The sequence below is a fragment of the Heptranchias perlo genome, chromosome 1, assembly GCF_035084215.1.
Source record: "Heptranchias perlo isolate sHepPer1 chromosome 1, sHepPer1.hap1, whole genome shotgun sequence".
Taxonomy (NCBI): Eukaryota; Metazoa; Chordata; class Chondrichthyes; order Hexanchiformes; family Hexanchidae; genus Heptranchias; species Heptranchias perlo.
In genome coordinates this window covers 57,105,944-57,130,207 of record NC_090325.1, presented here as the reverse complement: position 1 = coordinate 57,130,207, position 24,264 = coordinate 57,105,944, and the positions used below count along the sequence as shown (strand labels likewise).

At 42.5% G+C, this 24,264-nt stretch overlaps 1 protein-coding gene across 4 annotated transcripts in view; it reads left to right on the top strand.

The window, feature by feature from the left end:
* Positions 1-6,973, top strand: part of vcp (valosin containing protein) — a 35,717-nt gene extending 28,744 nt beyond the window's left edge. For 2 of the 4 annotated variants that reach the window (XM_067985350.1, XM_067985348.1), the window contains exons 12-17: positions 278-442; positions 525-647; positions 1,325-1,537; positions 3,922-4,230; positions 5,049-5,204; positions 5,353-5,580. In XM_067985350.1, the coding sequence (XP_067841451.1) occupies positions 278-442; positions 525-647; positions 1,325-1,537; positions 3,922-4,230; positions 5,049-5,204; positions 5,353-5,565 (1,179 nt within the window). In that variant the 3' untranslated portion in view covers positions 5,566-5,580. Of the gene's footprint in view, positions 1-277; positions 443-524; positions 648-1,324; positions 1,538-3,921; positions 4,235-5,048; positions 5,205-5,352; positions 5,581-6,438 lie in introns of those variants that run through there. The other 2 variants (XM_067985357.1, XM_067985347.1) reach the window with 2 other exon arrangements.
* The last annotated feature ends 17,291 nt before the right edge of the window (positions 6,974-24,264 follow it).

Genomic DNA, 24,264 nt, shown 5'->3' with positions numbered 1-24,264 from the left:
AGATCTCTTAACCTTCTTAGTTCTCATGAAAGTAACCCTAGTTTTTCTAGTGTCTCATAATTAAAACCTCTCATCCCTGTTATGTGATACATGTATTTTATTCTTCTGAACCATAGAGCTTATTTATCACGTTTGGAGCTAATGTATGATGTAGTGTACAATTAGTTTTGCTCAGTCAAATATATTAAATATGGTGGCAAGTTATTGAAATATTGAAGTGAACATTAAGATTCAAGCTTTAAAATTTTTGGTCAGTAAACATTTTTCCTTTCTTTAGGTTGCTAACGAAACTCATGGACATGTTGGTGCTGATTTGGCTGCCTTATGCTCTGAAGCTGCTCTTCAGGCTATTAGGAAAAAGATGGATGTTATTGATCTTGAAGATGAAACCATTGATGCTGAAGTTATGAATTCACTTGCAGTTACCATGGATGACTTCAGGGTAGGACTGTATCTTTTGATAAAGATAGCAAACTTACTTACAATGTTTATGCCACAGAAGTTGACGCATTGTTTGTTTGCAGTGGGCTTTGAGCCAGAGCAATCCTTCAGCACTGCGAGAGACTGTGGTTGAGGTGCCTCAGGTAACGTGGGAAGACATTGGTGGACTGGAAGATGTGAAGAGGGAACTTCAGGAACTTGTACAAGTAAGCTACACTGAGTTTTTAGATGCTCAAATCGTGTCTTAAATTTAGTGGCCTGAAATAGAGGTTGGAAAATTTGTTCAGTTGAAGAATTGTCATAAAATTGAATTATGTAATTCTCAAATCAAATTGTACCAATTAAATTATTTATACGTGTAAAGCTGGGGCTGCTTTGCATTAATGTTAGTGATACCAGTGGATTTTTTCCTACTTCCCTTTTCTCCCCATCTCTTTTGAAGATACATAGTCTTGCTGGAATATGCTTTCATGGGGACCAACATCCTCTGGTACCTTGCCCAAGTGGCTTTCCTAGACTTCAGCCTAGACAGTGAATGTATTTGTTGTCCACAGATGTACATCTTCAAGCAGGCGTCTTTGGACAGCAATCAGGAACACTGAGTCTAATTGTAGTGCCCCAGCTGAGATTATTTAATTTAGCACAGACCGGGATTTGAACCTGCCACCGTCCAATCTTTGTGGTTTACTGCTACACCAGGTAGCTTCTTTACCATGTAGATCATTAAGAGAATTAATGGATTGATAATTGATAAATTGGAGGTTTAATTGGACTCGTGCATTAAACAGTGTCTGAGGGTACACTGTTATTTTCATGTTTGACCTGGGTTGGAATACTTCATGAAAAATTATGTGAAGCATGCAGATATGTTTGTTTTTAACAGTATCCTGTGGAGCATCCAGACAAATTCCTGAAGTTTGGCATGACCCCTTCAAAGGGTGTACTGTTTTATGGACCACCTGGTTGTGGTAAAACTTTGCTGGCAAAAGCCATTGCAAACGAATGCCAGGCCAACTTTATCTCAATCAAGGGACCAGAGCTGCTTACCATGTGGTTTGGAGAATCTGAGGCAAATGTCCGAGAAATCTTTGATAAGGTACGTAGTGAAAGTATATTATTAAAAATAATTGCAACTTAATTTTTATGACAATTGTTTCTCCTTATTTTAAGTAGCACAAAAAAGTGACTCAAATGTTTGTATTTAAGTAGAGTCATGACTGTTTTTCAGGATTTTAGCATTATGTACCCTGACCCAGTGTGTTTTTTCACTTTTAAACTAACTGCCAATTATAGTTTTTTTAGGGAATGTTTGCTGAGCAGTTGCCAACAGACATTTCCACATATCCGTTCCATCAGCAAGACCGCTTACTTTCACCTCCGTAACGTCGCCCATCTCCGCCCCTGCCTCAGCTCATCTGGTGAAACCCTCACTCATGCGTTTGTTACCTCTAGACTTGACTATTCCAGTGCTCTTCTGGCCAGCCTCCCATCTTCCACCCTCCATAAACTTGAGCTCATTCAAAACTCTGCTGCCCATATCCTAACTCACACCAAGATCCGTTCACCCAACACCCCTGTGCTCGCTGACCTACCTTGGCTCCTGATCTAGCAACACCTCAGTTTTACAATTCTTATCCTTGTTTTCAAATCCCTCCATGGCCTCGCCCCTTCCTGTCTCTGTAACCTCCTCCAGCCCTGCAACCCTCTGATCTCTGCGCTCCAATTCTGGCCTCTTGCGCATCCCCGATTTTAATTGCTCCAGCATTGGTGGCCGTGGCTTCAACTGCCTAGGCCCTAAGCTCTGGAATTCCCTCCCTAAACCTCTCCGCCTCTCTACCCCTCTCTTCTCCTTTTAGACGCTCCTTAAAACCTACCTCTTTGACCAAGCTTTTAGTCACCTGTTCTAATATCTTCTCATATGGCTCAGTGTCAAATTATGTTTCACAATGTTCCTGTGAAGGGCCTTGGGACGTTTTACCACGTTAAGGGCGCTATATAAATGCAAGTTGTGTTGATGTGTCCAATAAGAAAAATGGAGTGGGTCACAATTTTTGGATAATGTTTAGGGCTTAATACAGTAATGCTGCTTGAATGGTAATAGCTTTAAAGTAATGCTACTAAAATGCACTGAAATTCTGAATATAGATTGTTAAAAACTTCTCTGCCATTTGCCTTTATCCTCAGTCACTGGCTTTTCTAGTATGGCTATCTTGTAAACATGCACACTCCCTTGATTTTGCTTATTTTAAATAAACCAATAGGCTGCCCCAGTGTCTTAACAGAAAGGCAACTGCACAAGTGCCCCCTCAAACTGAGGAGGCACCACCGCTATAATTAAACATAAAATCTAATTAGCAGAAGTGGCAAGTGGCCTGGGTATCAGTGGAGTAACTTAAAACTACATTGGACACCGCTACTCCTTGCAACACTCTACCCCAGATCCGCAGTGGTGCAGGGAAGGGCCTCCGCCGGACAGCAAGACGGAACGCCAGGGCGAGCCCAAACGGAAGGCGGGGGCGAGGAAGTAGAGAGCTCGCCGGAACAGCCTGTACAGAAAATCCCTCCATGCAGAGTGGAATGTCACTAATGGAATATCCAAGGGGCGGCTCAAGTTGTGAGGCGGAGGTTCCCGAGGGAGGTTTTGGGACTTCGCGCCTTTGAGAAATACTGCCCGAATGGGGGTAAGATCGGACAGGAATTCTCCACGTGCTTGAGCCTCTTCAATACATCGGATGGAGTCGACTTTGCTCTTGCTGCTTTAATTATTTTGACTTTATTTCTTATTTTTCTAATATACGTTTCCCTGTCTTCTGCTTCAAATGATCCGCATTCCATTCTGCAGCTGTAGAGATATTTCTCTTAAAGTTTAATTGCTGGCTGAAAACCAGCCACAGTGCGTCGGTGGTGGATGGGGTGCCAATCAAGCAGGCTGCTTTGTCCTGGATGGTGTCGAGCTTCTTGAGTGTTGGAGCTGCACTCATCCAGGCAAGTGGCGAGTATTCCATCACACTCCTGACTTGTGCCTGTAGATGGTGGAAAGGCTTTGGGGAGTCAGGAGGTTGAGTCACTCGCTGCAGAATACCCAGCCTCTGAACTGCTCTTTTAGCCACGGTATTTATATGGCTGGTCCAGTTAAGTTTCTGGTCAGTGGTGACCCCCAGGATGTTGATGGTGGGGGATTCGGTGATGGCAGTTGAATGTCAAGGGGAGGTGGTTAGACTCTCTCTTGGAGATAGTCGTTGCCTGGCACTTGTCAGCCCAAACCTTGGCGAGTTGCTGCAGTGCATCCTGTGGATGGTAACACACTGCAGCCACGGTGCGCCGGTGGTGAAGGGAGTGAATGTTTAGGGTGGTGGATGGTGGTTTTAACCTTCAGGGCCTCAATTAGCAATCAGTGCATCCCCAAATCTGAATGTTCCCCGACTAATCCTTTTTAAAGTGAACATACAACACTAAATAGCACTCCATATCATTTTTCAGGCCCGTCAAGCTGCCCCTTGTGTGCTGTTCTTTGATGAACTTGATTCCATTGCTAAGGCTCGAGGTGGCAATATCGGTGACGGTGGTGGTGCTGCTGATCGTGTCATCAATCAGATCCTGACCGAAATGGACGGTATGTCCACCAAAAAGAATGTCTTTATTATTGGTGCTACCAACCGTCCTGATATTATTGACCCTGCAATTTTGCGTCCTGGACGCCTTGACCAACTGATTTACATCCCGCTGCCTGATGAAAAGTCTCGTGGTGCTATTCTGAAAGCTAACTTGAGGAAGTCTCCTATTGCTAAGGCAAGTATGATTTAGTTACCTCTAAAATTTAAACTTTTGATGTTATTTAACAACAAACATTAAAAGGGTCAAGTTGGACTATTAACAGTTAAGTTTCAAAAACAAATAATGTCTTGTAATTTTTTTTTAACTTGGTGTAATGTAGAACCGAGAAGCAGTTATTGCTAATGCTAGTATAACATCCTGTGAGAAATCTTTTGATTTTTATAACCTGTGGTTGGAAGCATGATTTTACCTTGAGGTTACATGATTTTCTTGAACCTGGCTCTCAGTAAACCTGACTTTTACTGCAACTGCTGTGATTTTTGTCATATTTAGCCATAACAAATCAGCAGTCCTACTTACAGCGTATGGAGTTCAAAATGTAATAGTTCATCTGCTTTAGGGCTATGCTTATCATTCAGGTGATTTCTTTAAATTAAATTAGTGTAGATGTTTTTTTTTATTTGTTCATGGGATGTGGGCGTCGCTGGCGAGGCCGGCATTTATTGCCCATCCCTAATTGCCCTTGAGAAGATGTGATGAAGTTTTGAGCATCTGATGTTGTTAATGTCAGGATTGCTAGTATTTCATTACCCTGAAAAAATATTTTTTAGCTTTTAACTTATTAACTGAGTAACTTGCATGTGTTAACTGAAAAATTCAACCTGAACTGGGGTTACATTAGAAGATACTTACCATGCTGATCTAAGCTGTCCTTTAAATAGCCTAATTTATCTGCATTCAATTGTCAAGCAATACACATAGCACTAAATGCTCTTTGTATTTATCGCAATTTGTTCATACTGTAATGTCCCATACATCTGATTTCTTTGTAGGAAGTTGACTTGGAGTATTTGGCTAAGACCACCAATGGGTTTTCTGGAGCTGATTTGACTGAGATCTGTCAGCGAGCTTGTAAGCTTGCAATCAGAGAATCTATTGAAAGTGAGATCAGGCGAGAACGTGAAAGACAGGGCAACCCATCAGCCATGGTAAGTGCATAATTGGCAACCATTTTTAGGCTGCAAATTAAATATTAAGAGCTTGCTCTAGTTTATTCTAAACCAGTTATTATTGGCTTCTGATTTTATCGATTCTTTTAAATAATGCTCACTAATACTTAAATGGCTCTAAATGCAGGAGGTTGAAGAAGATGATCCAGTTCCTGAAATACGTAAGGACCATTTTGAGGAAGCTATGCGCTATGCACGCCGATCTGTCAGTGACAATGATATTCGAAAATATGAAATGTTTGCACAAACACTGCAGCAGAGTCGTGGATTTGGCAGCTTCAGGCAAGTTTTTTTTTGTATCTTTCATTGTGTCATTTGTCTGAAGGGCAATCTAGAATAGTTAGCCCTAACAATAACATGCTAGAAGTTTTCCTGGTGTACATTAATAGCTTTTCTTGAAAATTGCAAATAATGTAATTATTTTATATCAGTAGGTGGTCTATGTACCTATTTGCTTTTGTTGAACAAGTATTTTTAACTTTCATAATGCTGTTTTTTTTTAAACTTTGTTATAAAATTTCACACTTCTTCCTTGTATTCAATGTCTGAATCAAGTAACCAAGCTACTAAATCGGCAAAACTTGGTGGGTAACTACACAGACATGTTGAGCCATAGAAACTAGGAATGTCTCGGGTTCTGTAAGTTAGTCAAACTGACCTGGTGCGCTGATGGTGGTGGAGGCAGCTCAATCGGCGTCATTTCCAAACTAGGGAGAGAAAAAATTGGCCACTCCTTACCACTATCGAGGGACTCCGAACAGGAATGGGCTCAACTGCACTGGCCTCTGTGGTTGATTACCGCACCAACATTCACTATCCAGGTTCCCACATGAAGAAGTGCCATACCTCTCAGTCACCACCTTCAGAAGATGAGTAAGGGAGAAAGTTGGTGGGGGTGGGGGGAGAGAAATAATCAGCTGAGCCAGACTTAGCATAACCTCAATCATTCTCTCAGTTTATCAATATATTAAATAGTGCATGTAGTGCTCAGTTTAAACTTAAAAGCATTTTTGGGTAAAGTGAAAGTATGCCTGGCAAGTTGTTTCCTCCCCCTAATTTTATCAAATAGATGTGGATAAAACCTAGGTGTTACTTAATTTCTGAACACCTCCATTCTCTAATTGAAGTTCTGTGATTTCAGGGTCTTAAGTTGTTCAGAAATTGCATATTGTAAAATAGAATTTAAGGTTAACATTGCCTCTATTACTTGCAGATTCCCATCTAGTAGCCAAGCTGGAGCAGGACCAAGCCAAGGAACTGGAGGTGGAAGTGGTGGAAACATGTTCAGTGAAGACAATGATGATGATCTGTATGGTTAAACATACACTGTGGACCAAATTTGACCAGGCCAAGTTGTACAATTTCCATTTCTTGGACTGTTGCTTTTTTTTCCTCCCCTTCAGTCCAGTCAGAGAAGCGTGTGCAGCTTGTCAGTAATCTGGTACAGGGGTTTCTTCTAATGAACCTATTCTTGATGTTGGATGTGAAGTTAACTGTTAAATCACTGCAGAGTAGTCTATGACTACCTTCTGGGAAACTTCTGTTCTATTTGATAAGGCAGATTCAGCAGCTTTTGCAGTGGGTATAACTGTAGCCTGAAAAAAATACAAAATGCTTATGGAACTTCATTTTTTTATTTCAGTAGGTGACATATGATAAATGTACACGTTTGAACGAGACGAGACTTGAAATGTTAAGGAACTTAATATGAACTGATAATAAAATCTGAATTGTTGCACCTCCAATAATGAATTGTGTGTTGCCTAAATTTAAAGCTGCAGTTTCAGGTTAAGCTACCCAATTGGTTCATGAAAGACATTTTATGTGGTCTGTTTGCAGCTTTTGACCTGCCATACCTCTGAGTAAAAGATCATTTTCAATGTGTGTTGCATTATGCTTACTGTTGGCCTTTAATACTTCAGTAAATACATTGCATACTTAACAAAGTTAGTCTTGCCAACTGTTTTTTTAAAAAGTCACTGGGCCTTAATAGTTTACATCAGTTCTTAACATGCCAGACCACTAAAGATTTGAGAGAATATTGAGCAGTGATTTTAAAGATTACTTGAACAGATATAATGGGCACTTGAAGAATGTGAACAAAATCGATTTTTAAGAAAACATTGCATAGTTCTTGATTGAGGCAATATTTCATTAAACTTGATAAATTCTGACTACATAAGTATCCCTTTATACCAGGCAGCTAAAACAACTTTTGAAAACTGGTATACTTTATACATTAGTCAGGTCAGCTCTACTGGAAAAATGTAGATTGGTAATCTTTTTCTCTTTTCAAAATAATTAGTAAAACCTGAAAACAGTGCGGTGGATTTATTACAAAAGTAAGCAAAAAATCTCAATCTGGATTCCATTTGCACTCCAATTTTCCCTGAGGAAAGTTCTGTCTGCAGTTGAGTCTTTTAGCTGGTTTTATTAACCTTAAAAGTTGACTTCTTGAATGCTCTCATCAGCCTCTGGAGTTCCTCCCTCCACAAACTCCAACTTGTTCAAAACTCTGCTATCCACATCTAAGTCCCACTCATCCATCACCATTATCCTTGCTGACCTTCATTTGCACCTCATCTCGCAACACACTAAATTCAAAATCCTTATCCTTGCTTACATTCCCTGATGGTTTATGTGCATAAACAGGGTTTCTGCCGTAGGGCTAGCAAAGTTATGGCAGCGGAGAGGGAGCAGCTCCAAGGAAATTCCTGGCCTTTGTATTTTCAGGAAATGTATCTATAATTCATTTGATGTGCAGACCATCCACCAGTTTAAAGTGTTGTGTGTCTGCAATGTGTACTATCCACAGGATGCGCTGCAGCAAGTCACCAAGGCTTCTTTGGCAGCACTTCCCAAACCTGTGGCCTCCACCACCTAGAAGGACAAGGGCAGTAGGTGCACGGGTACACCATCACTTCCAGGTTTCCCTCCAAGTCACACATCAGTTCCAGCTTGGACATATATAGCTGTTGCTTCATCGGCGCTGGGTCAAAATCCTGACCTAAGAGTGTTCAAGGACTTCGGTGGTTTGGGAAGGTGGCCCTAGTATTATGCTAAGGACTGCTCGCGAAGCAATGGTTTTGGAAAATTAATACCTAAAAGGGAAGCATTTTGATTTGATAGGTTATTAGCAACTTTGTCATCACAGTAACATGGGAATGTCCATCAAAAACTCTGCTTATCAATAATATTTGTATGTAGCATTGTTAATTTGATTGGAGAATACTTCCATTTAGGAAAACACATTTTTACTTGTTCTGAAAACAGAACCAACTGCATAAACATATCAGAAATTCAAAGCAAATGTCTAGTATCAATTCAGATATGAAAGTTTGATTTTACTCCATTTTGGGGGAAATCCAGATATTTACAGTATTGAGTTCTCCATGACACAGATAGGATCAATTTATTTTGTTTTTCCTTTTCTGAAGCCAGCAACTTGTACTGCTGTAAAATGTCAGACAGCAATAGCACTTCTTGCAAGTGGCCATTCTTCATCCACCTGGACATTGAGTGTTTTCAAAGTATCTAATTGTGGCAACTATTATGGCTAAACCAGATTATTCTTATGTTCTCAAGCAGGAAGAATTTGTTGTGCTTGAAACTTAAACTTTTGTAGGAAGTTTTGTAAGGAAAATAAGTAGAAATTATTACAATGATTAAATGGTTTAAGATGGTTGTACAACATGTAAGTAATAAGGTTTTATTAAACATTGATCCACTGCATGCTTTTTGTAAGTCTTTTAATGCTTGCAAAACCAATTATGATCTTAATACAGTTATGTCATTAATGCCTCACTAAAAATGGAACTGAAGTTTAAAAGGTTAGCATGGTCATCTGCAGTATACTGTTGCCAAATTGACAATCAATGCACTCTTTGTTCAGGTCTTTTCTCTCTATTTTAAAGAACTAGAAATCACTTAAGTAGCACTTGATTTTAGATGGATATTTTAATAATGATCCTTATTTTGAATTAAGGTATGTTGTGAAGTTATTAGGCTATTTATTTGCTAAAAATAGTTTTGACTAATTTTCTTCAGATTACAAATTATATAGTTTGCTTTAACATTTTCTTTGTATTCAAATTCCTTTGTCTACACAAAATAAGCAAGAAATACATGGGTAAAATTACATTTCAGCTTAACTAAAAATGATAGTTCCACAAAATTCTTAGGTAAAACCTTTCAGATTCAAATGGCTTTTTGTACACCTCAAAATGAGCAGTGTCAGTGCTGGGGAAATAAACTTTTTCCATTTTTGTCACCAGATGTCAGGATTGTGAATTCTTAAGTCAGGAATAGCATGGTCAGATGCAATGTAAAGCTCAATTTTCAATTGGTGTGCCCACATAAGGAATTGAAATAGCTTGGAAAAAATCATTTCATAATTAATATAATCTATGGTATAAATAATTTTCATCTCAAAGAAAGACAGGTGTCAGGTTGGGTCTGGAAACATCCTATTCATTGAGTGGAATTAGCAAAAGCAGGTCACCAGTCATCTAGGTCACAGGTATAGTACAAAATGGAAAAAATCTAATTTTTGTTCAGAACAGATGTAATGTAGAAATTGTACCATTAGTGATGACTTATAAAGATAATTTTAAAAATCAATATGTAAGACAAACAACCACTTTTTTAGATCTATTAACCACCAGAGTTCAAAAGCAAAGTAACTTGTAATTTTGTACAAGTAACATGAGTTTGTTGCTATGTTCACATTGCTAATTTTCCAAACTGTAAAGTGCTCTGGTCAGGCTGGCCCTTGTTCTATGCCCAATTCTGGTCACCAAGACACATGGGCTGAAGGCAGTGCAGACAAGAGCCATGAGGCTGACAGCTAGTGTCAGAGGTCAAAGTTATGAGTGAAAGATTGGAGAAACCTGAGCTTTTCAGCCTTGTAAAGAGGCATCTGAGGTGATCTTATGAAAGTATACAAGATAGCAAATGTAACAAAGATAAATCCAGAAAATTACTTCAAACTAAATTGTAAGAGGGGGACATGGATTCAAATTGGTGAATGGCAAATTTTGGACTGATGACAGGAAGTTCTTCACAAAACTAATGTCCCCATATGTCCATTCTGAGCCAAGTGGTAGAGGTGGAAACCCTGGAATTTAAAGAAAAATGTTGGGAAGAACATCAGCTTTACTACCTTTTCAAGTATGATGGGTTTGTGTGATGTTTTGGTCACAATGGACCTGTTGCACTGTTGATAGTCAAGCTAGTTGAGAATGTGGGAACTATAGGGTCTTTCTGGATGGGTGAACTTCTCATCCATATTTATCTTGTGTGACAGGATTATCTTAACAGGATAATATATTGTGGATTACATGGCATAATGCTTAGAAAATGGCATGTCATATGACTTACTGTGGGAATATATTTGGTATGTGTTGATCTATCATGGTGTTGCTTAGTGAGTCAGAGAATATGCCGTTAACAGTAGGGGTGTTTATGTAGCAGATATCAGGCCACTGATTTGCAGTGACTGAATAAGTCAAATTCCATTTTTGAGATTTTTGCTGATACTTTGGACTTTCATTATTGTGAAATTTGTAAATAAATGGCCTTTATTTTATATATACCCTTTTGCCTATTTAATTTTTATCCCTTACCAGTTTTAAAATTAAGAATGTACAGCAAGATAATATCTAAGGTACCTAGCATTACTGGGGAGGGAGGATGGGGGGCTGGCTCTTGATCAGTTCTCAGGCTGGTTGAATTCATAATCCTCCAGGACACTCCTGTAATTGATGTCACTAACATGGTCTAGTAGGGCCTTTTAGAATTTCCTAGAAGGCAATAAATGAAAAAAATTGCATTTATAACACGTCTTAAAGATATCCCAAAGCACTGTGCAGCCAATTAATTACTTTTGATGTCTGAAGAATTACTGTGTTGTAGGCAAACATGACTGCCAATTTGCATGCAAACAGCAATGAGAAACACATTGTTACTCTTTCTGGTGATAGCATGTGAGGGAGGGCAGCTCACATAAAAGGGAACTCAAAAGTCTTTTATAACCATAAATAGTAAAAGGGTAGTCAAAGAAAGGGTGGGACAGATTAGGGACAAAAAAAGAACCTTGTGGAGGCAGAGGGCATAGCTGAGGTACTAAATGTTGAGATAGGGTTCCCATTTTGGGGGCACTCAGCCCTAGGTTACCCTTCCAATAATTTGCTTGGCAGTCCCAATTGGGTATAACAAGTCTTTATTATATCAGCAGAATCATCAATACAGTATTTCAGCAACAACAGAATACAAGGTTGATATTACCCAGTTCCAAGTCTCCCTGACAGCAGCACAGCATGGTAGCTCTCGTTCTCTGCTGTGTTTAGAGCTTTTGTGCTTTTCGATTTATACCGATCCTTATACTTTTGTTGGATATGCGCACTGTTGCATTAGCTGAAACTCATCCGGTCCAGATGAGATACTTAGTGAGGGAAGTAAGGATGACAATTGTGGAGGCTCTGGCCACAATCTTCCAATCCTCCTTCGATATGGGGACGATGCCAGAGGACTGGAGGATTGCAAATATCACACCCCTGTTCAAAAAAGTGGAGAGGGATAAACCCTGTAATTACAGGCCAGTCAGCCTAATGCCAGTAGTGGGGAAACTTTGAAACAATAATCTGGGATAAAATTAATTGGCACTTGGAAAAATAGGGGCAAATAAATGAAAGTTAATTAAAGAAAAATCATGTTTGACTAACTTGATGAAGTAACAGAGAGGGTTGATGGACTTTCAAAAGGCCTTTGATAAAGTTCCACATAATAGACTTGTTAGCAAAATTAAAGCCCAAGGGATTAAAGGGACAGTGGCAGCATGGATACAAAATTGGCTATGGGACAGAAAGCAGAGAGTAGTGGTGTACGGTTGTTTTTCAGACTGGAGGAAAGTATACAGTAGTTCCCCAGGGGTCAGCATTAGGACCACTGTGCTTTTTGCTATATATTAATGACCTGGGCTTGGGTATGGAGGGTACAATTTCAAAGTTTACAGAGGACACAAAACGTGGAAATTTGGTAAACAATGTGGACAATAGTAAGAGACTTCAGGATGACAGAGACTGGTGAAATGGCAGATGGAATTTAACGCAGAGAAGTGTGATGTGATGCATTTTGGCAGGATGAATGAGGAGAGGCAATATAAATTAAATGGTGCAATTTTAAAGAGGGTGCAGGAACAGAGATACCTGGGAGTGCACATACACAAATCTTTGAAGGTGGCAGGACAGGTTGAGAAGGCTGTTAAAAAAGCATATGGGATACTGGGCTTTATTAATAGAGGCATAGAGTACAAAAGCAAGGAAGTTATGCAAAACCTTCATGAAGCACTGGTTAGGCCTCAGCTGAAGTGTTGTGTTCAATTCTGGGCACGACACTTTAGGAAGGATGTCAGGGCCTTAGTGAGGGTGCAGAAGAGATTTACTAGAATGGTACCAGGGATGAGGGACTTCAGTTAGGTGGAGAGATTGGAGAAGGTGGGGTTGTTCTCCTTAAAACAGAGAAGGTGAAGGGGAGATTTGATGGAGGTATTCAAAATTATGAACAGTTTTGATAAAAGTAAATAAGGAGAAACTGCAGTGGCAGAGATGTCAGTAATCAGAGGATACAGATTTATGGTGATTGGCAAAAGAGCCAGAGGCGACATGAGGAAACTTTTTTACACTGAGTTAGAGTGATCGGGAATGCACTGCCTGAAAGGGTGGTGCAAGCAGATTCAATAGTAACTTTCAAAAGGGAATTGGATAAATACTTGAAGGGAAAATTTACAGAGCTATGGTGAAAGAGCAGGGGATTGGGACTAATTGGATAGCTCTTTCACAGAGCCAGCACAGAGTAAAATGGTCTCCTCCTGTGATGTACCTACTATGATATACTAGAATAATGTTCTCTTAAGTATTTGGGAAAGGCATGGAGTTCACCAAGAAAACGGAGGATGTGAATGAATGTCAGGAAAACCATACAAGTGCTCATCTTGACCTGATAAGTGTAAAACCAGAATCTAGCCAATGTACAGAAAATAGAATTTTTTTTAGCATAGTTACATAGCACAGCACAGAAACAGACCAAATCAAAGCAAATTACTGCAGAGGCTAGAAATCTGAAATAAAAACAGAACATGCTGGAGAAGCTCAGCAAGTCAGACAGCATCTGTGGAGAGAGAAACAGAGTTAACGTTTCAGGTCAAAATGTCAGAATGGGAAGATGTTAAAGAGGTAACAGTTTTTAAGCAAGTACAGAGCCAGGGAAAGTGTGTGCGCACGTGTGTGTGTGGGGGGGGGGGGGGGGCGTGGGGAGAACAAAAAAAGAGGTCTGTGAGAGGGTGGAGGGCAAGAGTGATTAAATGACAAAAGGGATGGCGGTGCAAGGCAAGGTAATGGGACAAGTAAAGATGGGTCTAGAGGAGCTATAAATGGCAACGGCAGAACCATTATCAGCAGCTGCAGTGCCACAAAAAAATAATGGGAGCAGTGGTTATGATCTGAAGTTATTGAAATCAATGTTGAGTCCAGAAGGTTGTAAAGTACTGAAATGAAAGATGAGGTGCTGTTCCTCAAGCTTCCATTGAGCTTCATTGGAACAGTGTAAGAGGCCGAGGACAGAGAAGTCAGAGTGGGAGTAGGACTGGGAATTAAAATGGCAAACAACTGGCTGGTTAGGGTTACGCTTGCGGACTGAGCAAAGATGTTCAGTAAAGTGATCACCCAATCTGCGTTTGATCTCCCTAATGTAGACGAGACCGCATTGTAAGCAGCGAATACAATATACTAAATTGAAAGTACAAGTAAACCACTGTTTTACCTGGAACGTTTGGGTCCCTGGACGGTTGCATCTCCTGCGCTCACACGGGAAGGTGCCGTGGGGAGGAGAGCGGGTGTTGGGGGTGATGGAAGAGTGAACCAGGATGTCGCAGAGGGAGCAGTTCCTTTTGAATGCTGAAAGGGGAAGATGTGTTTGGTGGTGGGATCGCGCTGGAGGTGGTGGAAATGGCAGAGGATGATACGTTGAATGTGGAGACTGGTGGGGTGGAAGGTGAGGATAAGGGGACCCTATCATGGTTCTGGGAGTGAGGGCAGAAGTGCGGGAAATAGGACGGACACAGTCAAGGGCCTCGTCAACTTCAGTGGAGGGGGAATCCTCGGTTGAGGAAAAAGGAAGACATATCGGAAGCACTGGTGTGGAAGGTGGCATCATCAGAACAGATGCGATGGAGACGGAGAAACTGGGAGGTGGGAATAGAGTCCTTACAGGAAGCGGGGTGGGAGGAAGTGTAATCAAGGTAGCCGTGGGAGTCGGAGGGCTTAATACAAATATTGCCTGACAGCCTATCCCCAGAAATGGAGATAGAGAAGTCGAGGAAGGGAAGAGTCGGAGATGGACCATGTGAAGGCAAGGAAAGGGTGGAAATTGGAAGCAAAGTTGACAAAATTTTCCAGTTCTGGGGTGAGAGCAGGAAGTGGCACCGGTACAGTCATCGATGTACCGGAAAAAGAGGTGAGGGAGGGGACCCGAGTAGTGCTGGAACAAGGAACGTTCCACGTATCCCACAAAAAGGCAGGTATAGCTGGGACCCATACGGGTTCCCATAGCAACATCTTTTATTTGGAGGAAGTAAGTGGAATCAAAGAAGAAGTTATTCAACATAAGAACAAGTTCAGCCAGGCAGAGGAGGGTGGTGGCGGATGGGGATTGGCTGTGCCTCCATTCAAGGAAGAAGCGGAGGGCCTGCAGGCCATCCTGGTGGGGGATGGCGGTGTAGAGGGACTAGATGTCCATGGTGAAAAGGAGACATTTAGGGCCAGGGATCCGAAAACTGTTAAGGTGGCAGAAGGCATTGGAAGAGACTGGACAAGGGGAGAAAAGAGTCGAGATAAGAGGAAATAAGTTCCGTGGGGCAAGAACAGGCTGAAACGATGGGTCTCCCAGGGCAGTCCTGTTTGTAGATCTTGGGAAAGAGGTAGGAACAGGCTATGCCGTTCGTGGGGAAAGATCTCCTGAGGAGATGAGGTCAGTGATCATCTGGGAAAGTATGGCTTGATGTTCAGTGGTGGAGTCATGGTTCGGGGGGGGTAAGAGGACGTGTCGGAGAGTTGGTGTTTAACCTCCGCATGGTAGAGGTCTATTTGCTACACAACAACTTCAGACCATAATCACTGCTCCCATTATTTTTTTTTGTGGCACAGCACGTGCTGGTAATGGTTCTGACATTGCCATTTACAGCTCCTCTAGACCCATCTTTTGTTTCTTAACTTGTCCCATTACCACCCTCCTTGCCTTACACCATCATCCCTTTTGTCATTTAATCACTCTTGCTCTTTCCTCCCCTCCCTTTCCCTGGCTCTGTACTTGCTTAAAAACTGCTAACTCTTCAACATCTTCCAGTTTTGACGAAACATCTTTGACCTGAAATGTTCACTGTTTTTGTCCATAGATGCCACAGAAACAGGTCAGTCGGCCCAACTGGTCTATGCCAGTTTTTATGCTCCATGAGCCTCCTCCCACCCCTCTTCATCTAACCCTATCAGGATACCCTTCTATCCCTTTCTCCCTCGTGTGCTTATCTAGCTTCGCCTTAAATGTATTTATGCAATTTGCCTCAACTACTCTGTGGTAGCACGTTTCACATTCTTACCACTCTTTGGGTAAAGAAGTTTCTCCTGAATTCCCTATTGGTGAATCTTATATTTATGACCCCTAGTTTTGGACACCCCCACAAGTGGAAACATTTTCTCTACGTCTACCCTTCCTTTAACTTAAAGACCTCTATCAGGTCGCCCCTCAGCCTTCTCTTTTCTACAGAAAAGAGCACCAGCCTGTTCAGCCTTTCTTGATAAGTATATCCTCTCAGTTCTGGTATCATCCTTGTGAATCTTTTTTGCACCTTCTCCAATACCTCTATATCCTTTTTATTATATCGAACTGTGCACAATACTCGAAGTGTGGTCTAACCAAGGTTCTATACAAGTTTAACATACCTTCTCTGCTTTTCAATTCTATCCCTCCAGAATGAACCCCAGTGCTTGGTTTGCTTTTGTTTTTAAAAAATGGCTTTTTTAACCTGTATCACTACTTTTAGTGATTTGTGTATCTGTACCCCTAGATCCCTCTGCTCCTCATTTAGACTCTTATTTTCCAAGTAGTATGTAGCCTCCTTATTCTTCCTACCAAAATGCACCACTTCACACTTATCTACATTGAAATTCATTTGCCATTTACACACTTATTCTGCAAGTTTATTAATGTCTTCCTGTATTTTGTCACATTCTGCCTTTGCATGAACTACATCACCCAATTTGGTGTCGTCCACAAATTTTGAAATTGTACTTTGATTCCCGAGTCCAAATCATTAATGTAAATTATGGACAACTATGATCTCAGCACTGATCCCTGTGGAACACCACTTCCCACCTTTTGCCAGTCTGAGTAGCTACCCTTAACCCCTACTCTGTTTTCTGTTTTGTAGCCAGCTTGGTATCCATTCTGTTCACTGTCCCCTGACTCCACATGCTCTGACCTTAGCCACGAGTCTACTATGCAGTACCTTATTAAACGCCTTTTGAAAATACAAATATATTAAATCTACTGCATTACATCTTTGGGAGACAGTGAATCATAGAAGGTTACAGCACAGAAGGAGGCCATTTGGCCCATCGAGTCCGTGCCGGCTCCATGCATGAGCAATCCAGCTAGTCCCACTGCCCCGCCCTATCCCCGTAGCCCTGCAAATTTTTTCGTTTCAAGTACTTATCCAGTTCCCTTTTGAAGGCCATGATTGAATCTGCCTCCATTACTCCCTCGAGCAGTGCATTCCAGATCCTAACCACTCAGCGTAAAAAAGTTTTTCCTCATATCACCTTTGGTTCTTTTGCCAATCACCTTAAATCTATGCCCTCTGGTTCTTGACCCTTCTGCCAATAGGAACATAGGAACAGGAGTAGGCCATTCAGCCCCTTGAGCCCGCTCCGCCTTTTGATAAGATCATGGCTGTGATCTAACTCCATATACCTGCCTTTGGCCCATATCCCTTAATACCTTTGGGAACAGTTTCTCTCTATCTACTCTGTCTATACTCCGTGATTTTGAACACCTCTATCAAATCTCCTTTCAACCTTCTATGTTCCAAGGAGAACAACCCCAGCTTCTCCAGTCTACCCACGTAATTTAAGTCCCTCATTCCTGGAATCATTCTAGTAAATCAGATAATGAAGCAGTCCGTGCCTGCACGCAGCAATACCGGGACAATATCCAAGCTTGGGCTGATAAGTGGCAAGTAACATTCGCGCCAGACAAGTGACAGACAATGACCATCTCCAACAAGAGAGTCTAACCACCTCCCCTTGACATTCAACAGCATTACCTTCGCTGAATCCCCCACCAACAACATCCTGGGGGGTCACCACTGACCAGAAACTTAACTGGACCAGCCAAATAAATACTGTGGCTACAAGAGCAGGTCAGAGGCTGGGTATTCTGCAGCGAGTGACTCACCTCCTGACTCCCCAAAGCCTTTCCACCATCTACAAGGTACAAGTCAGGTGTGTGACGAAATACTCTCCACTTGCCTGGATGAGTGCAGCTCCAACAACACAAGAAGCTCGACACCATCCAGTACAAAGCAACCAGCTTGATTGGCACCCCATCCACCACCCTAAACATTCACACCCTCCACCACCGGTGCACCGCGGCTGCAGTGTACCATCCACAGGATGCACTGCAGCAACTCACCAAGACTTCTTCGACAGCACCTGCCAAACCCATGACCTCTACCACTTAGAAGGGCAAGGGCAGCAGGCACATGGGAACACCACCACCTACACGTTCCCCTCCAAGTCACACACCATCCCGACTTGGAAATATATCGTTGTTCCTTCGTCGTCGCTGGGTCAAAATCCTGGAACTCCCTTCCTAACAGCACTGTGGGAGAACCTTCACCACACAGACTGCAGCGGTTCAAGAAGATGGCTCACCACCACCTTCTCAAGGGCAACTAGGGATGGGCAATAAATGCTGTCCTTACCAGCGACGCCCACATCCCATGAACGAATATAAAAAAAATATCCTCTGCACCCTCTCTAAGGCTTTCACATCCTTTCTAAAGTGCGGTGCCCAGAACTGGACACAATACTCCAGTTGTGGCCGAACCAGTGTTTTATAAAGTTTCATCACGACTTTCTTGCTTTTGTACTGCATGCCTCTATTTATAAAGTCCAGGACCCCTTATGCTTTTTTAAAACTGCTTTCTCAACCTGCCCTGCCACCTTCAACGATTTATGCACATACACCCCCAAATCCCTCTGTTCCTCCACCCCTTTTAGAATTGTGCCCTCTAATTTATATTGCCTCTCCATTTTTCCTACCAAAATGCATCATCTTGCATTTTTCTGCATTAAATTACATCTGCCACGTGTCCACCATGCCACCAGACTGTCTATATTTTGAAGTCTATCGCTATCCTCCTCACTGTTCACTACCCTTCCAAGTTTTGTGTCATCCGCAAATTTTGAAATTGTGCTCTGTACTCCCAAGTCCAAGTCATTAATATATATCAAGAAAAGCAGTGGTCCCTGCACCGACCCCTAGGGACTACCACTGTACACCTCCCTCCAGTCCGAAAAACAACCGCTCACCATTACTCTGTTTCCTGTCATTTAGCCAATTCTGTATCCATGTTGCTATTGCCCCCTTTACTCCATGGGCTGCAATCTTAATAGCAAGCCTACCACGCGGCACTTTATCAAACGCCTTTTAAAAATCCACATCAACCCTCTGTTACCTCATCACAAAACTATTAAGTTGGTGAAACATGATTTGCCTTTAACAAATCTGTGCTGGCTTTCCCTAACCAATCCACACTCGTCCAAGTGACTATTAATTCTGTCCCGGATTATCGTTTCCAAAAGTTCCCCACCACCAAGGTTAAACTGACTGGCCTGTAGTTGCTGGGTTTATCTTTACACCCTTTTTTGAACAAGGGTGTAGCATTTGCAATTCTCCAGTCCTCTGGCACCACCCCCCGTATCTAAGGATGTCTGGAAGATTACGGCCAGTACGTCTGCAATTTCCCCCCTTACTTCCCTCAACATCCTAGGGTGCATCCCATCAGGACCAGGTGACTTATCTATTTTAAGTACTGCTAGCCTTCCTAGTACCTCTTCTTTCTCAATTTTTAGCCCATCCAGTATCTCAACTATATCGTCCTTTACCGAGACTCTGGCAGCATCTTCTTCCTTGGTAAAAGTACTCATTTAATACTTCAGCCATGCCCACTGCCTCCATGAGTAGATCTCCTTTATGGTCCCTAATTGACCCCACCCCTCCTCTTACTACCCGTTTACTGTTAACATGTCTGTAGAAGACTTTTGGATTCCCTTTTATGTTGGTTGCTAGTTATTCTCAGACTCTCTCTTTGCCCCTCTTATTTCCTTTTTCACTTCCACTCTGAACTTTCGATATTCAGCCTGGTTCTCACTTGTGTTATCAACCTGACATCTGTCATACGCCGCTTTTTTCCGCTTCATCTTACTCACTATCTCCTTTGTCATCCAGTGACTTCTGGCTTTAGTTGCCCTACCTTTCTCCCTCATTGAGCAGTTGTACCTTGTCTTTACCTGAATCATCTCCTCTTTAAAGGCCACTGTTCAATTAGTTTTGCTTGCCAATCTATGATTCCAATTTACCCGGGCCAGATCTATTCTCATCCCACTGAAATTGGCCCTCCTCCAATTAAGTATTTTTACTTTAGAGTGGTCAGAGTCCTTTTCCATAGCTAGTCTAAACCTTATAATATGATCGCTGCTCCCTAAATGCTCCCCCACTGACACTTGCTCCACTTGGCCCGTCTCATTCCCTGGAACCAAGTCCAGTAATGTGTCCTTCCTCATTGGCCCAGAAACGTACTGGTCAAGAAAGTTATCCTGAACACATTTCAAAAATTCCTCTCCTTCTTTGTCCCTTATATTACTGTTATCCCAGTCTATATTAGGAGAGTTGAAATCCCCAGTTATCAGTACCCTATGGTTTTTGCACCTCTCTAATTTCCCTGCAAATTTGCTCCTCTATTTCCTTCCCATTAGTTGGGGCCTGTAGAATATGCCGAGTAATGTAATGGCACATTTATTGTTCCTTAACTCTAGCCAAATAGATTCTGTTCTTGACCCCTCCAAGACATCCTCTCTCTCCAGCACTGCAATATTCTCCTTAATCAATACTGCCACGCCCCCTCCCCTCCTATCTTTCCTTCTCTATCTTTCCTGAACACCTTGTATCCAGGAATATTTAGTACCCAATCTTGCCCTTTTTTGAGCCAGGTCTCCATTATTGCCACAACATCGTATTCCCATATGGCTATTTGTGCCTGCAGCTCACCAACCTTGTTTACCACACTTCGTGCGTTCTCACACATGCACCTCAAACCCGTCTTAGACTTTCTTGTACTCTCTCTTGGTCTGACCTCATCGAATACCTTACTATTTCTTACTCTAGTGCTATCTTTCTCTCGATCATTTGTGCCCCTTGTTTCTCCTTTCCAATGCTACATCCTGGTGCCCATCCCCTGCCAAATTAGCTTAACCCCCCCCCACCCATAGCACTAGCAAACCTCCCCGTGAGGACATTGGTCCCAGCTCCGTTGAGGTGCAACCCGTCCTGCCTGTACAAGTCCCACCTTCCCCAGAGCTGGTCCCAATGCCCCAGGAATCTAAAGCCCTCCCCCCTGCACCATCTCTCCAGCCACGCATTCATCTGCTCTATCCTTCTATTTCTATACGTGCTAGCATGTGGCACCAGGAGTAATCCGGAGATTACTACCTTTGAGGTCCTGCTCGTTAATCTCTTTCCTAACTCCTTAAAATCTGCCTGCAGGACCTCATCCCTCTTTCTACCTATGTCGTTAGTACCGATATAGATCATGAACTCTGGCTGTTCACCCTCCCACCCAGAATGTTCTGCAGCCGCTCAATGATATCCTTGACCCTGGCACCAGGGAGGCAACATACCATCCTGGAATCATGTTTGCAGCCGCAGAAACGCCTGTCTGCTCCCCTAACTATAGAATCCTCTTTTATTATTGCTCTCCCGATCTTTCTCCTCCCCCCACGCCCACAACTGAGCCACCCATGGTGCTCTGGCTGCACTCCGCAGAGGAATCCTCTTCCCCCACCAGTATTCAGAACTGAATACTGGTTAGAGAGTGAGATGCCCTCAGGACTCCTGCACTACCTGCCTGGTCCTCCTTGTCTGTCTGGCGGTCTCCCAGTCCCTCTCTGCCTGCGCTCTATTAAGCTGCGGGGTGACCACCTCCTGAAACACGCTCTCCACGTAACTCAGCCTCGTGGATGCACTGCAGTGACGCCAGCTGCTGCTCAAGGTCCAAAGCCCAGAGCTCGAGCTCCTCCAGCTGACGACACTTCCTGCACCTGTGGTTGTCCAGGACACTAGAAGTGTCCTGAACTTCCCACATGTCACAGGATGCGCATTCCATAGGTGTGAGCTGCCCTGCCATGCCTCAATTTATTAGATTAACTAAACTTAACAAAAATAAACTGAAGACTTAAAAAAAAGACACTCACCAGAAAAGAACCTCACCAACTGTGGAGTGACCATAGAATAATTAAGTTCAACTTCGATTTGAGTGTGAAAAAAAAACAAATTCAGAAGTTAGATATATAAACTTTAAAAAAGGAAAAAAAATTAGGGAACAGCTTAAATAAATTGACTGAAATAAATTGTTCAACACTTCGGTAGAAGACAAGTAGAACACCTTTAAAGGCATAATGTTGAGCTGGCAGGGTAAATACATACCTAGAATCAGCAAGCTCGGACTAAATAAGCGCGACCCTAAATTAATTAACAAACAAATAAATCAAAAGTGAAATAAAGAGTAAAAATCACCTCTACAAATCCTCCAGGAAAATAAAGGAAGGGATTCACTGGGATTAAGATAGGAACAGGCAGCAACATGTTATAAAAAAGTAATTTTTTATAATGAATGACTACATCCTCCAAGCATTCACAATGGATGACAATAGCAACATGCCCTCCCCAGAGATAAAAGGCGAAACGAATGACCATTATAAATTAGTTGAAAACACTCGACAGGCTAAAATAGCTCAAAATAAACAAGACCTCAGGGACAATGATATATTTCCCAGAGCACCAAGGGAGACTAAGGAGTAGATTTGTGAGGCATCAGCACTTATTATGAGAGAGTTAATGGATACTGGTGAGCTTCCAGTAGATTGGAAACATCTTACATTTATTATAGCGCCTTTAATGTAGTAAAACGTCCCAAGATGCTTCACAGGAGTGATTTTCAAACAAAATTTGACACTGAGTCACATAAGTAGATATTAGGATAGGTGACCAAAAGCTTCGTCAAAGAGGTAGGTTTTTGAGGAGTATCTTAAAGGAAGAGAGAGAGGTAGAGAAGTGGAGGGGTTTAGGGAGGGAACTCCAGAGCTCAGGGCCTAGATAGCATGCAGGCAAGGCCACCAATGGTGGAGCGATTAAAATTGGGGATGTGCAAGAGGCAAGAATTGGAGGAGTGCAGAGATCTGGGAGGGTTGTAGGGCTGGAGGTGGTTACAAAGATAGGGAGGGGCAAGGCTATGGAGGGATGTGACAACAAGGATGAGAATTTTAATATCAACGCTTCCCCGGACCGCGAGCCAATGTAGGTCAGCGAGCACATGGGTGAAGGGTGAACGGGACTTGACGTGAGTTAGGATATGGACAGTAGAGTTTTGGATGAGCTCAAGTTTATAGAAGGTGGAAGACGGGAGGCCGGCCAGGAGAGCACTGCAATAGTCAAGTCAAGAGGTAACAAAACCATGGATGAGGTGGGTTTCAGCAGATGAGCTGAGGCATGGGTAGAGACGGGCAACGTTATGGAGGTGGAACTAGGCGGTCTTGGTGATGGAGTGTATATGTGGTCAGAAGCTCATAAGTTAAATAGGATGCCAAGGTTGTGAATGGTCCGGTTCAGCCTCAGACAGTGGCTAGGGAGAGGGATGAAGTCAGTGGCTAGGGAACAGAGTTTGTGGCGGGGACCAAAGACAATGGCTTCGGTCTTCCCAATATTTAGTCGGAGGAAATTTTTGCTTTTCCAGTACTGGATGTTGGACGAGCAGTGTGACAAATCAGACAGTGGAGGGGTCGAGGGAGGTGGCGGTGAGGTGGAGCTGGATGTCGTCAGCGTACATGTGGGACCTGACGTCATGTTTTTGGATGATGTCACCGAGGGGCAGCATGTAGATGAGAAATAGGAAGGGGGCCAAGGATAGATCCTTGGAGGACTCCAGAGGTAACAGTGTGGGAGTGAGAAAACAAGCCATTGCAGGTGATTTTCTGGCTATGATTGAATAGATAAGAATGGAACCATGCGAGCGCAGTCCCACCCAGCTGGACGACCCGCGGGGGGGATGGCGTTGGAGGAGGATGGTGTGGTCAACTGTGTCAAAGGCTGCCGACAGGTCGAGGCAGGATAGTTTACCAGTCACATAGGATGTCATTTGTGACTTTGATAAGGGCCGTTTCACTACTGAGGCAGAGGCAGAAACCTGATTGGAGGGAATCAAACTGGCTTACGTGGTGTCTATATTCAAAAAGGGTGACAATAGACATAGGCAACTACAGGCCCATTTGTCTTACTTCAATTGCGTAAATAATGGAATTAATTATTAGGAATAAACTTGAGGATTATCTTTACAATAATCATCTAGTGAACAGCAGTCAACATGGATTCAGAAGGGGAAGATCCTGCCTGATCAACCTTCTTGCCTTGTTTGAGGAAGTGACATCCCAAGTTGGAAATAAGCAATAAAGTATATTTCTGGACTGTGGAAAGCTCTACAATGTGGAGTACGTTAACTTACTAAAGGCATTTGGCAAAGTTCCAAGGCAATTCGTTAAACTCAGAGCTATGGGGATTCAGTGAAAAACTTGAGGATGGATAAGAAACTGGCTGAAGAGTAGAAAACAATGGATATTTGTTACAGGAATTATGTCAGAATGGGTGGAGGGTGGAG